This window comes from Eurosta solidaginis, chromosome 4 (genome assembly GCF_040869045.1).
Source record: "Eurosta solidaginis isolate ZX-2024a chromosome 4, ASM4086904v1, whole genome shotgun sequence".
In the NCBI taxonomy this organism is placed as follows: Eukaryota; Metazoa; Arthropoda; class Insecta; order Diptera; family Tephritidae; genus Eurosta; species Eurosta solidaginis.
In genome coordinates, this window is record NC_090322.1 from 142,414,309 (window position 1) to 142,426,848 (window position 12,540).

At 39.6% G+C, this 12,540-nt stretch overlaps 3 protein-coding genes across 8 annotated transcripts in view; 1 reads left to right on the forward strand and 2 right to left on the reverse strand.

Annotated features, from left to right (window-relative positions):
• The window catches only part of Septin4 (septin 4), a 385,838-nt gene that overhangs the window by 209,558 nt on the left and 163,740 nt on the right, over positions 1–12,540 (reverse strand). The gene's annotated exons all lie outside the window — the stretch shown is intronic.
• The window catches only part of LOC137250411 (carboxypeptidase D), a 346,211-nt gene that overhangs the window by 69,090 nt on the left and 264,581 nt on the right, over positions 1–12,540 (forward strand). The window lies entirely within an intron of this gene.
• On the reverse strand, positions 11,250–12,294 carry LOC137248221 (serine protease SP24D-like). Its single transcript, XM_067779098.1, has 2 exons — positions 11,882–12,294; positions 11,250–11,820 (listed from the first exon to the last, which is right to left on the reverse strand). Exons 1-2 carry the CDS (start codon positions 12,121–12,123, stop codon positions 11,292–11,294), a joined length of 771 nt encoding a protein of 256 aa, XP_067635199.1. The 5' UTR covers positions 12,124–12,294; the 3' UTR covers positions 11,250–11,291.

Genomic DNA, 12,540 nt, shown 5'->3' on the forward strand with positions numbered 1-12,540 from the left:
TCGCAGCATTAAAATCCTGCGAACGGATAATGGCACTGAATATTGCAATGACCAATTTTAAAAATTTGTTCAAAAATGTGGAATTATACACGAAAAAACAGAGAATCAACAGGACGATCGTGGAGCGCGTACGGTTTATGGTTTTCGATTCCGGTCTTGATAATATTTTTTAGGCTGAAGCTGCAAACACTTGATAAATGGCGTTCCTTGCAGAGGAAATAGTATGAGTCCTGAAGAAATTTGGTCTGGCGTCAAGCCAAATTTAAAAATGTTACGTCTTTTTGGGTGCATGGCGATGGTGCACATACCGAAGCAAAAGAGAACGAAGCTGAATGCCAAATCGGACGAATGTATATTTGTGGGATATAGCGATGAACCAAAGGCTTATCGTTGTACAGGAAATTTGATCACAAATTTCTTATAAGCCGTGACGTTAGTTTCTTCGAAATGTCAAATGCAAAGCATGATTGTGTTTCACATCAATTTGTTGTCGACATTGGCGAAGGTAATGCGGAAAGTGACATTAGCAATTCAGAGGAAGTAGTTGAGCTGGAATTGCCAAATGTAAGTGAATCTGGTAGTGTCCCCGAAAATGACTGCTGACGATAGTTCTTCAGACGAGCAGAATGAGATGAAAGAGGTTGATGTTCGTCGATCTGAGCGTACTGCTAATAAAGTAAACAAGCAATCCGTATTTTGTAATAATATATGTATCTGAGACTGATGACCCTGTTAGCTTTCAGGATGTAGCTAAAAGTGCAGAAGCTGATGCTTGGGCAGACGCAATGACGGCTGAGATGGATTCACATAAATTAAACCAAACATGGTTCTTACTGATCTTCCCGCACATAAGAAAGCCATAGCTTCTAAGTGGGTATTTAAAACAAAACGAAACGCTGATGGCGAAATCGTACATCATAAGGCTAGGCTGGTAGTCAAGGGATGTTCGCAAAAGCAGGGAATCGACTATACTGAAACGTTCGCACCTGTTGTCAGGTATAATTCGATACGATTCTTATTTGCTTTGGCTGCAAAGCATGATATGGATGTATACCACCTCGATGCAGTGACTGCTTTCCTGAATGGGGATTTGCAGGAGAAGGTATACATGAAGCAGCCAGAGGGTTTTGACAATGGCACGGGTAGAGTATGTCGGTTGGTGAAATCCTTGTACGGCCTTAAGCAGGCGAGTCGAATATGAAACAAAAAACTCAATGCAGCCTTGGTCGATCTTGGTCTTGTACGCAGCGACGTCGATCAATACATTTATTACCATGTATATAATGAACGTATGGTGTATGTAGCTATTTACGTTGATGACGTTTTGGTATTTTCAAACGATAAACAAATTTCTGAACGTATCAAAATGGAATTGCCTTCGAAATTCAAAATGGTTGATATGGGTGTAGCGCACTCAGTTTTGGGCATGCGTATTCAGCATAATGAGGTAAATAAAACGTTTAAAATATATCAGTCTGAGTATATTTCTAGAGTTCTTAAACGTTTTGGAATGGAAGACTGCAATCCCGTATCGACGCTGCTTGACTTGCCCCAAAAGTTGACCGCAGTTATGTGCCCACAAACTTATGATGCTAAACAAAAAATGGTGAAGGTTCCATACATGGAGGCGATTGGCTGTCTACTCTTTGCGGCACAAAATACACGGCCTGATATGAGTTATGCAGTTAATTTGTTGAGTTGATTTTCCCAAAATCCTGGAAATGCTCATTGGCAAGCCATTAAACGTGTTCTGAGATATTTAAAAGGAACAATTGAAAAGGGTATCGTTTATGCCAAAAGTGATGAGGCCTTTACCGGTTTCTGTGATGCCGACTGGGCTGAAGATGTTGACAAAATCGATATCTGCTTACATCTTCACAAAGCAGGGCGGAGCTATAACTTGTGGCAGTCATCGTCAACGCACAGTTGCCTTATCATCGGCAGAAGCGGAACTGATGTCCATTGTAAGTGCCTTGCAAGAAATAATTTGGTTAAGGCGTTTGAAGGCGGAATTGACTCCTGACTGTAATGAAATAACTACGTTGCACTGTGACAACAAAAGCGACATAAGCATTGTACGTAACAACTATTTTTCACCACGTACAAATCATGTTGACATCAAGTTGAAGTATACGCGCGAAAAGATTGAAGATGGGTCAATAAAATTGGAATACATTCCAACATCCGAGATGCTAGCTGACGCTTTAACAAAAGGTGTTCCGGCTTCGAAGAACCAACTTATTAATGACAAGCTGGGCTTAACTTAATTATTGAAATGCATAAAATTAATTTTTTAATTATTACCAGATATGCTATTAATGTGGAGTATTGTAAAATAGTATCAATCTGGCAACATCCATTCAGCCCTATTCTATATTTCGACTTGGATTGGAATTTTTTCGATTTGGCAATTTTGGTATTCTGTGTTCCAATCTCTTTCGATCCAACTTCGAATCGTTCGATTTTGTGTATTCTGCATTTCGATCGTAGTTCCGTTTTTCTAAGTTGCAAATTAGTTGGCGGAAAAATATTTTATTTTTATTTTTTTTATTAATTTATAACAGAATTTTAACAAAAATGTAAGTAAAACTTGTTAAGAAACGTAGAAGGCTTGATGATGATTGTTTTTTTATATGTTTCCAGGTCAAAAACAACATGTCGACGTCGAAGTCCTTGGACGTATTTGCCCCGCAAAAGTATCTAACACATACTTATTATTAAGTCGACAGTTTTTTTTGAACCTTAATAAGAAAATAAGTCATTAAGCTTTACCACTTTTAAGTTCAATTTCTTACAATTCGTCACTCATCTCAAATGGATTACACAAATCTCGCAATATTTGCCTTTCCATTCTCGCCTGGCTATTTTCGTATGTGTTGCTTTTCAACTCCATAAATAATGCCGCGTCTATTGATTCCATTATAATAGACAGCTACAATTTGTGTCTGTTCGTTGGGTCCAGTTATATGCCAAAGCAAGCTGCCAGAGTAGAGGAAGGTGAAGCGAAAACGTAAACAATCCTTGCGGAAAGAATAAATAAATCTTTATAAAGTATTTTAGGCCAGTGCAATGAAATTAGCATCCACAAAATTCAGAAAATATCAACTATATTCGTGCAGGAATCCGTTTTAACAAAACTTGGTTGCCACGGTAGGGAATTGGCCAAAACAACGACAAAAACACATTTACAATTATGAAAGCACTTCACTCAAAAAAATATAACACTGCTGAAATATATTCTATTACTTTTTTTGTACAAACTGGCCTGGATAATAAAATATAAACGTTTTTCAGTGTTTTTTACAAATTTTCTTTAATTTATTTTGTTCCAATTTTCACACATTCCGTACAAACAGCTGATTTCGAAAAATTATTTGCTCTTCCTCTTCTCGTTACGATTCCGTCGTAATGCAGAATACCCAATTTCGATTTAAGCGGAGCGTAGAACGGGAACGTAATAGAAATGCAGAATAGGGGTGATTGTATTTCTTCTTTTTATCTATTCTTATATACACATTAATAAAGTCAGTCGCTAACCTATTTTGTAACCACGCGCTTGTAATTTACACTGCTCAACAATTTACCTCCGCGGATTTTAGACTAAGATTGTCCTCAAATTCGCGTCGTACTATTTTTAATTTTCCTTACAAATTGAGGGGACAAGATCATATACATATTTTATGCCTATTCCGAACGGCATCTGTTGGGCAGACGAATCTTCACTGTGATGCTTTTCAGGGGGAAAATAGAGTCGGAGTGCTTGCAAAGCCACTGCCGAGGGGCGACCCCGTTTAGAAAAACTTTTTTCTAACTAAACAAATTTTTTAGTTCTATTAATTATTTGGGGAAAAAATGAAACAACACGGCATCAGGACGGAAAAGGCGACAGCTATTTCGATTACACCTTGTAAATGTTTTCAGAGCCTTTTCTTTCGGGAGTGATATTTGAAAAAAGTTTCTTAAATTTTTGGTAAAAACTCTGAAGTACTATCTTGGATGGAGTATACTCGATACCTTTTACTGAGCATAAGTACTAGCATCGATACTTCGATCCGAGTATTTTATAAGAGTACGGGTATCGATACTTTTTCTAAATAGAAAAGCGATGCGCCTTTAGAACAAGAAAAAAACAGAGGTAGAAAGGCGAGAGTGCGAGCTACTAGCCATTAGGAATAACACTCGCAAGTTTTACCACAAAAATCCGACGAGATACAGAAGGTATTAAGCCCGTGCAAACTGCTGTAAAAACGAAACCGGTAACCTGGTAAACGATGATCAGATATTGCTTTGAATATGTAGGGAACGCTGCTCAGTGGCCCTTAAAGGAAAGAGCGCAGAAACACAAAGGGAGGATGCTGAACCCGAGCCCGCAGTCGTTGATGACCTGACCATAGATATATAGCAATAACCAGATCAAAAATTACAAGACCGCGGGTGCTGATGGATTACCTGCGGAGCTATTTAAATACGGTGGCGAGGAGTTGGTAACGCGCTTGCATCAACTTCTGTGCAAAATATGGTCGGACGATTGCATGTCCGATGATTGGAATCTTAGTATTTTTTGCCCAGTTCACAAGAAGGGAGTCCTGCAAACTGCATCAACTATCGCATACAAGGTCCATTCAAGTAAAATATCGAAAAATTGAAGTCCCCGTGAATCGACTAATTGGACTTTATCAGGGCGGCTTTATACTCGGTATATCTACCATCGACCAGATTTGCACGAAAAGGAGCGGCCTATATTGCGTCATGTCTGAGTTTGGTTCCCCGCAAAACCTTTACGGCTATGCAAAATAACGTTGAGCAATATCAACAGCTCAGTCAGAATTTGGAAAGACCTCTTCGAGCCGTTCAAAACTAAACGAACTTTCAGACAGGGTAACCGATTTCTTTAATTTTATTCTTGAGAAAGTCATACTTTCTGCAAAACTTAACTGCTCTGTAACAATATTCTAAAAGAGCGTGCAATAACTGGTGTCTGCTGACGACACGGACATCAGCGTTCGAACATCCGCACCGTTAGTACTGCTTACTCAAAACTGGAAAAAGAAGCATAAAATATTGTAACGAATTTGCTGCAAATCCTCTTATTTGCCCCTTTTGCTAGGTTCGTATCGCTAAACTGTTGAATAAATAACTCCAATATTGAATAATGGAAAAATGGCCTTTATTAAAATGCTTCACAATAACACTCAAACTGTGCAACGAATAGCTTAATAACCAAACTGATAGCTCAAATGAAACTCCACTAATCAAAATAATACTGGTATTGCTCGCTAGATATCTTCTTAGTCGTAATTGCTGATCAACTCAAATCAAACTGAATTACTTCTTACTCGCTGGCGCCGCTTTTATAGTTTACGCTGCATACTTCTAGGCTCTTCGATTTCCAGAAGTTACTAGTTGTTTCGGCTACAAAATCCCCAGCCACAACTACGTGCACAAATTATTGCTCTCTCTTGTGACAACTCAGATAAGGTATATGCATGTGTTTGTAGTTTACAGTCTCCCGCACTCACATAAGCGTATAAGTAAATTCATCGGTGTGTGACATCTCATCTCTTGCTGCCTTGTATGTAAATGTTGCTCGTCGGAACGTGTACATATGTGTAGACGCAATTATTTAGTCGCTTATGTAGATACATAATGATTGAATTATTGATGTGCATTCACGTCACTGCTTAGATCGGCTTAGAGCTGGCAGCACTCCTTAGTTTTGCTAATATTCGTAACACTGCCCTCCACCTAAGTCTGATCGTCCCGATCAGACAAATCTCTCGATCTAAACGCTGCTAGCATCGCCAAATGTACCACTCTTCTACTCCGTGGTTTCTCAATGCTTTGTATGCGGTAGATGGTATCACTGAGCTTCTTCACAATCTTGTACGGGCCTTCCCAACTGCACCGAAATTTGGATGAAACAACTTTCCGCCGGTGGGGGTTGTATAACAGTACCAAATCTCCCGCCAAGAAACTTTTCGAATTATTGTTCTCATGGTACCTGTGTTTCATCGTACCATTCAATACCCTGGTTCGTTCCTTTACACTCTGTTGTTTGGCCGATGAACTACTTCGTAGAGCTTGCGCTGGACGGATTTGCTTTGCATAATCAGTATCGTTCCCACGTTTCCCCACAGTAGTGCGCTCTGGATTGAAACTACCCTCGCATTCCTTCTCGATTTTAGTACGTCCGTTAGGGCTTTTCAATGCCAGTGTTTCTCTCGCAGGTACTTTTGATTTTGATTTATTTGGCCCATTCGATCTATCAACCTTTACCTTTGAATTTCGTGGCCTTCGTTGAGTATTCTCCACCAGTACCCGATTACTGCTGAACCCTTTTTCCAAACTAAAGTTAAGTGGCACATCTTGGTTCTCATAACGCATCACCCTTTTCTGCATATCGATCTTGATGTCATGGTCAACCAAGAAGTCCACTCCCAATATGACTTCATCAACGATCTTCGCCACAACGAATTTGTGTAAAACCATGACCTTCCCAATCAGTACTTCACATATCACTTCTCCCTGGACTTGGTTATACTCGCCTGTGACCGTACGCAACCTTGCTCCTGGTAACGGTTTAACTCTCCTGTTGACTAATTCAGATCGAATCAAGGAATGAGATGCCCCCGTATCTACAGTCAGTACACGCTCTTTACCATCCACATTCCCTCTGACGGTAAGACTGCTGGATTTCCTTCCAATTTGCGACACAGATATCATAGGACATTCAATAGCCGGGGCAATTTTTCGTTCTTTACATTCGACACGCTCTTGCTCATTTCCGCCAGCTTTGCGTTTACGGCCACCCACATTGTTGGAACTATTAGGACCAAGATCGCAATGACGTGCAATGTGACCTGGGTTGCCGCACTTGAGACATTTAATAACTCCGGCATTCTTCTGTTGAGATCCCTTCAGTGCTTCCAAAATTGTTTCTACCCACTCTGGCCTTTCTACTTCCACACGGCGTGCTTTGAAAACTGGCTTACACAGAAGCGACGCTGTTTCCTGAATCAGAGCTTGTGACACCGTTTCTGCGAATGTGGGTTTTGGGTTTGCATATGTCGCTCGCTTCGTTTCTACGTCCCGTATGCCGTTTATAAAACTCTGGATTTTTATCCTCTCGGTGTACTCCACGGGTGCGTCCGCATTCGCTAAATGTGCTAGTCTTTCAACATCCGAGGCAAACTCCTGCAAAGTCTCATTCGCTCTTTGGTGACGGTTTTGCAACTCAATTTGGAATATCTGTTTCCTATGCTCGCTTCCGTAACGTCTCTCGACAGCGGCCATCAATGCTTCATAGTTGTTCCGCTCTCCTTCGGGAATCGTCTGTAGGATTTCGGCTGCTGGCCCCTTCAATGCCACGAACAGTGCAGCAACTTTATCTTCAGCATTCCATTGGTTCACTGCTGCGGTCTTCTCAAACTGTAGCTTAAAGACCTGAAAAGGAACAGAACCGTCAAAAGATGGAGTTTTTACCTTTGTATTACTCGCTGAAGCAGCCGGCCGATTAAGTTGCAATTCCTGTATACGACCTCTCAACGCATCCACCTCTGCCTCGAATTTTTCTTCAAACTGCATTATTTTTTCGTCCATGCGCGCTTCGAGTTTTGATGATATACGCGCCTCTTGTGCTTCTAGTTGTACTGTTATGCGTGCCTCTTGTTCTTTCAGTTGTGTCTCCATTTTTGATGTAATGCGTGTCTCCTGCGATTCTAGTTGTGATGCCATATATGTCTTCTGTTCTGCCAGTTGAGATGACACTGTCGATGTTTGAGCAGATATTGCAGCTAAAATCATGTTCAAGTCTGTACTGGTAACCGTCTGCGATGTTTCGTTCTTCTCTTTAATTTTTGTTGTCTCCTCGCCATCAAGATGAAAGACATGCTCTTCCACATCAATTCCTTCTGCTTCCATTGCTTCTCGTAGCCGTGCCTGAAGTTCGAGTTTAACGCCGCTTGTATTCAATCCACGGCTCTCCAACTCCTTCTTCAGTTGCGGGATCTTCAATTCACTTAACTTTGCCATGTCCTTGTTGTCCTCTAGAATTTATTCAACAATTCCTCTTCTGACACCAATTGTAACGAATTTGCTGCAAATCCTCTTATTTGCCCCTTTTGCTAGGTTCGTATCGCTAAACTGTTGAATAAATAACTCCAATATTGAATAATGGAAAAATGGCCTTTATTAAAATGCTTCACAATAACACTCAAACTGTGCAACGAATAGCTTAATAACCAAACTGATAGCTCAAATGAAACTCCACTAATCAAAATAATACTGGTATTGCTCGCTAGATATCTTCTTAGTCGTAATTGCTGATCAACTCAAATCAAACTGAATTACTTCTTACTCGCTGGCGCCGCTTTTATAGTTTACGCTGCATACTTCTAGGCTCTTCGATTTCCAGAAGTTACTAGTTGTTTCGGCTACAAAATCCCCAGCCACAACTACGTGCACAAATTATTGCTCTCTCTTGTGACAACTCAGATAAGGTATATGCATGTGTTTGTAGTTTACAGTCTCCCGCACACACATAAGCGTATAAGTAAATTCATCGGTGTGTGACATCTCATCTCTTGCTGCCTTGTATGTAAATGTTGCTCGTCGGAACGTGTACATATGTGTAGACGCAATTATTTAGTCGCTTATGTAGATACATAATGATTGAATTATTGATGTGCATTCACGTCACTGCTTAGATCGGCTTAGAGCTGGCAGCACTCCTTAGTTTTGCTAATATTCGTAACAATATGTTTTTGATGGTTAATGAGGACAAAGCGAAATACTTTATTGTCATCAGGCAAAGAGTCGGTGCACATACGTATTGGCAGCTGAGCAGAGCTCACAGAGTATATTAACATTGTTCGCATAACGGTAATCCGTAACGGCATAAACTAATCGAGATAGATATAGACTTCTATATATCAAAATGATCTGGGCGAAAAAAGAAATTCATTTAGCCATGTCCGTCCGTAAACACGATAACTTGAGTAAATTTTGAGGTATCTTGATGAAATTTGGTACGTAGGTTCCAGGGCACTCATATCAGATCGCTATTTAAAATGAACGAAATCGGACTACAACCACGCCCACTTTTTCGATATCGAAAATTTCGAATAACCGAAAAAGTGCGATAATTCATTACCAAAGACGTATAAAGCGATGAAACTTGGTAGGTGCGTTGAACTTATAACGCAAAATAGAAAATTAGTAAATATTTGGACAATGGGCGTGGCACCGCCCACTTTTAAAAGAAGGTAATTTAAAAGTTATGCAAGCTGTAATTTGCCAGTCGTTGAAGATATGATGATAAAATTTGGCACGCACGTTACCCCTATTATTAAATGTGTGCTAAATAAAAATTAGCAAAATCGGATAACGAACACGCCCACTTTAAACAAAAAAAATTTTAACAAAAAATTGAATATCTTTACTGTATATAAGTAAATTATGTTAATATTTAACTCCAGTAATGATATGGTGCAAAAAATACAAAAATAAAAGAAAATTTCAAAATGGGCGTGGCTCCGCCCTTTTTCATTTAGTTTGTCTAGAATACTTTTAATGCCACAAGTCGAACAAAAATTTACCAATCCTTCTGAAATTTGTTAGGGGCATAGATTCTATGATGATAACTGTTTTCTGTAAAATGTGCGAAATCGGTTGAAGCCGCACACAGTTTTTATACACAGTCGACCGCCTGTCCTTCCGCTTGGCCGTTAACATTATAACTTGAGCAAAAATAGATATATCTTTACTAAACTTAGTTCACGTACTTAGTTCAACTCACTTTAGCTTGGTATAAAAAATTGCCGAAATCCGACTATGACCACGACCACTTTTTTGATATCGAAAATTACGAAAAATGTAAAAAATGCCATAATTCTATACCAAATATGATAAAAGAGATGAAACATGGTAATTGGATTGGTTTATTGACGCAAAATATAACTTTAGAAAAAACTTTGTAAAATGGGTTTGACACCTACCATATTAAGTAGAAGAAAATGAAAAAGTTCTGCAGGGCGAAATCAAAAGCCCTTGGAATCTTGGCAGGAATACTGTTCGTGGTATTACATACACAAATAAATTAGCGGTACCCGACAGATGATGATCCGGGTCACCCTGGTCCACATTTTGGTTGATATCTGGAAAACTCCTTCACATATACAACTAAGAGCCACTCCTTTTAAAATCCTCATTTATACCTTTAATTTGATACCCATATCGTACAAACGCATTCTAGAGTCACCCCTGGTCCACCTTTATGGCGATATCCCGGAATGGCGTCCACCTATAGAACTATGGCCCACTCCCTTTTAAAATACTCGCCAATACCTGCCATTTGATACCAATGCCATACAAACACATTCCAGGGTTACCCTAGGTTAATTTTCCTAAATGGTGATTCTCCCTTATATTGTCTCCAAAGCTCTCAGCTGAGTATGTAATGTTCGGTTACACCCGAACTTAGCCTTCCTTACTTGTTTTTATTTGTGAAGCAGCATTAACACAAACAACAACATCGGCTCTGGAATCCAGCGAAGAATTACTCTTGCCAGTAAATTCTTCTTTGGACTAGGAGGCAATTGAAAAGTAAATTATTTTCTCGGCAAACAAAAATCATTTATCGTACCCGTCCTGCTATATGGTGCAAAGGCATGTACCATGACAACATCAGGTGAGTCGCTCTCGAAGTGTTCGAGAGAAAAGTTCTTCGAAATATTTACGAACCTCTACGCTTTGGTGACGGCGACTACCGAAGAAGATTTAATGATGAGCTGTACGAGCTTTACGCAGACATAAACATAGGCCAGCCAATTAAAACAAGCGGCTACGCTGGTTAGGCCTTGTTATGCGAATGAAAAATGATGCTTCGGTCAAAAAAGTATTTTTATCGGAACCCGCCTGCTGAAGTATAGGAAGAGGGCAGCCTCCACTATGCTGGAAGGACCAGTTGGAAAACGATGTAAATTCCCTTAGTGTTACAAATTGACGCCAGTTAGCCCAACTAAAAAGCGACTGGGCGACTTGTTGGATGCCCAAATGTACTTGCACGGCCTCAAGCAGTGCAGGATGCTGTAATTGTATTGTTTTGTCAATCTCATTTTATATTCTTACGTCCATTTGATGTATTTCACATTAAAATATCGACTAGAAGACAACAGTCATTTTTCCACTTTTTCTCCTTGCCATGAATCTTTATAAAAGATGAGTTGATGGATTAAAACAATTTGAGGAACTTTTTTTTAAATTTAGAGCATTATTTATTAGTTTACATTCAATCATACTACATCCGAGTGCTTTCTAATCCAATCCAAATGATTAGAGACCATAGCATAAGCATCAGGAGATGAGCTACCACATCCATTAATCACAAAGCTAGCAACACCCACCAGCTTACCCTGGTAAGCCGCCGGACCACCAGAGTCGCCAAAACAAGCACCATTACCAGACGGATGTGCAAGACAAAGAAGCGAATCGGAGAACATACCTATGCTAGTTAGACAAGATAATTTTGACAACGACTTCACTGTGTTCCACTGCAATTTTGTTGGAATATCGCCATAGGTTGTTAAACGTCCCCAACCTGATATAACCACCGTTTCGCCAGTGGGCACTTCACTGCTAGCCAAAGTGATGGCTTTAATATTTTTGGAAAAAATTAGCGGCGTTTCCAAGCGCAATAATGAAAAATCATGTAAAAAATTTCCATATTCCCCATGTACAATTATCTCGGCAACTCTAGAAACCACTCCGCCTGAAAGGCGGTTAGTGGAACCCGCGCGAATCGTGTACAGATTTGCATCGTAACTGTAAAGATTTTCATATTAATTTCTTTTGCCTTTACTGGATTGTGCACTTAAAAAATTACATTACATATTCGTCATCGTCATTTGAATATCCAACACAATGGGCGGCTGAGAGTACATAGCGTGTGCTGATTATCGACCCTCCACAAGTATGCGATCCACTCTTGCGTAGCGATACCTGATAGGGAAATGTTCCGTCTATGGCATCCACACCACCGACTATACGGCCGTCGATGTGCGGTTTGGCGCTAGTTAAGGCGATTGCACAACAGCAAAATACCAGGGCGGCTAATATTTTAGACATAATATGCTTCTGTGGCTAAAGCGCAAACTAAATACCACAAAAACCCGATATTTCTTTTTTATATAGCAAGTAATTCGAAAATATTTGAAATAAAGCCAATAAATTTTCAATAAATCAAATAGCGATGCACTTTGTTCAATAAATCTGAGTCAGGTAAGCCATTTGACATATTATTATATATAGAGCTACTTGTGAAAATTCGCGATAAGACCGATATCGACCTTTAAATTTCTTTATTTACTGGAACTACTAGAGCGAAGCGTCGAAATTACCAACTTCGGTCTCCGGATATGTTTTCTAATCTAATCTAAATATGCAAAAGTCAAGCGTATTACCCCAAAATGTAATTAGCTGGGAACAGCCTGAAAGTATGTGTTTATTTATGATTTTTAGTAATCGATATCAGTAACTTCGAGT

What these genes read in the sequence shown, in the direction of transcription:
- LOC137248221 (XM_067779098.1), bottom strand. Translation starts at nt 12,123, where the DNA reads ATGTCTAAAATATTAGCCGCCCTGGTATTTTGCTGTTGTGCAATCGCC. An exon ending in GACGATGACGAATATGTAAT is followed by an intron (nt 11,821 to 11,881) that starts GTAATTTTTTAA and finishes AAATCTTTACAG; the next exon opens with TTACGATGCAAATCTGTACA.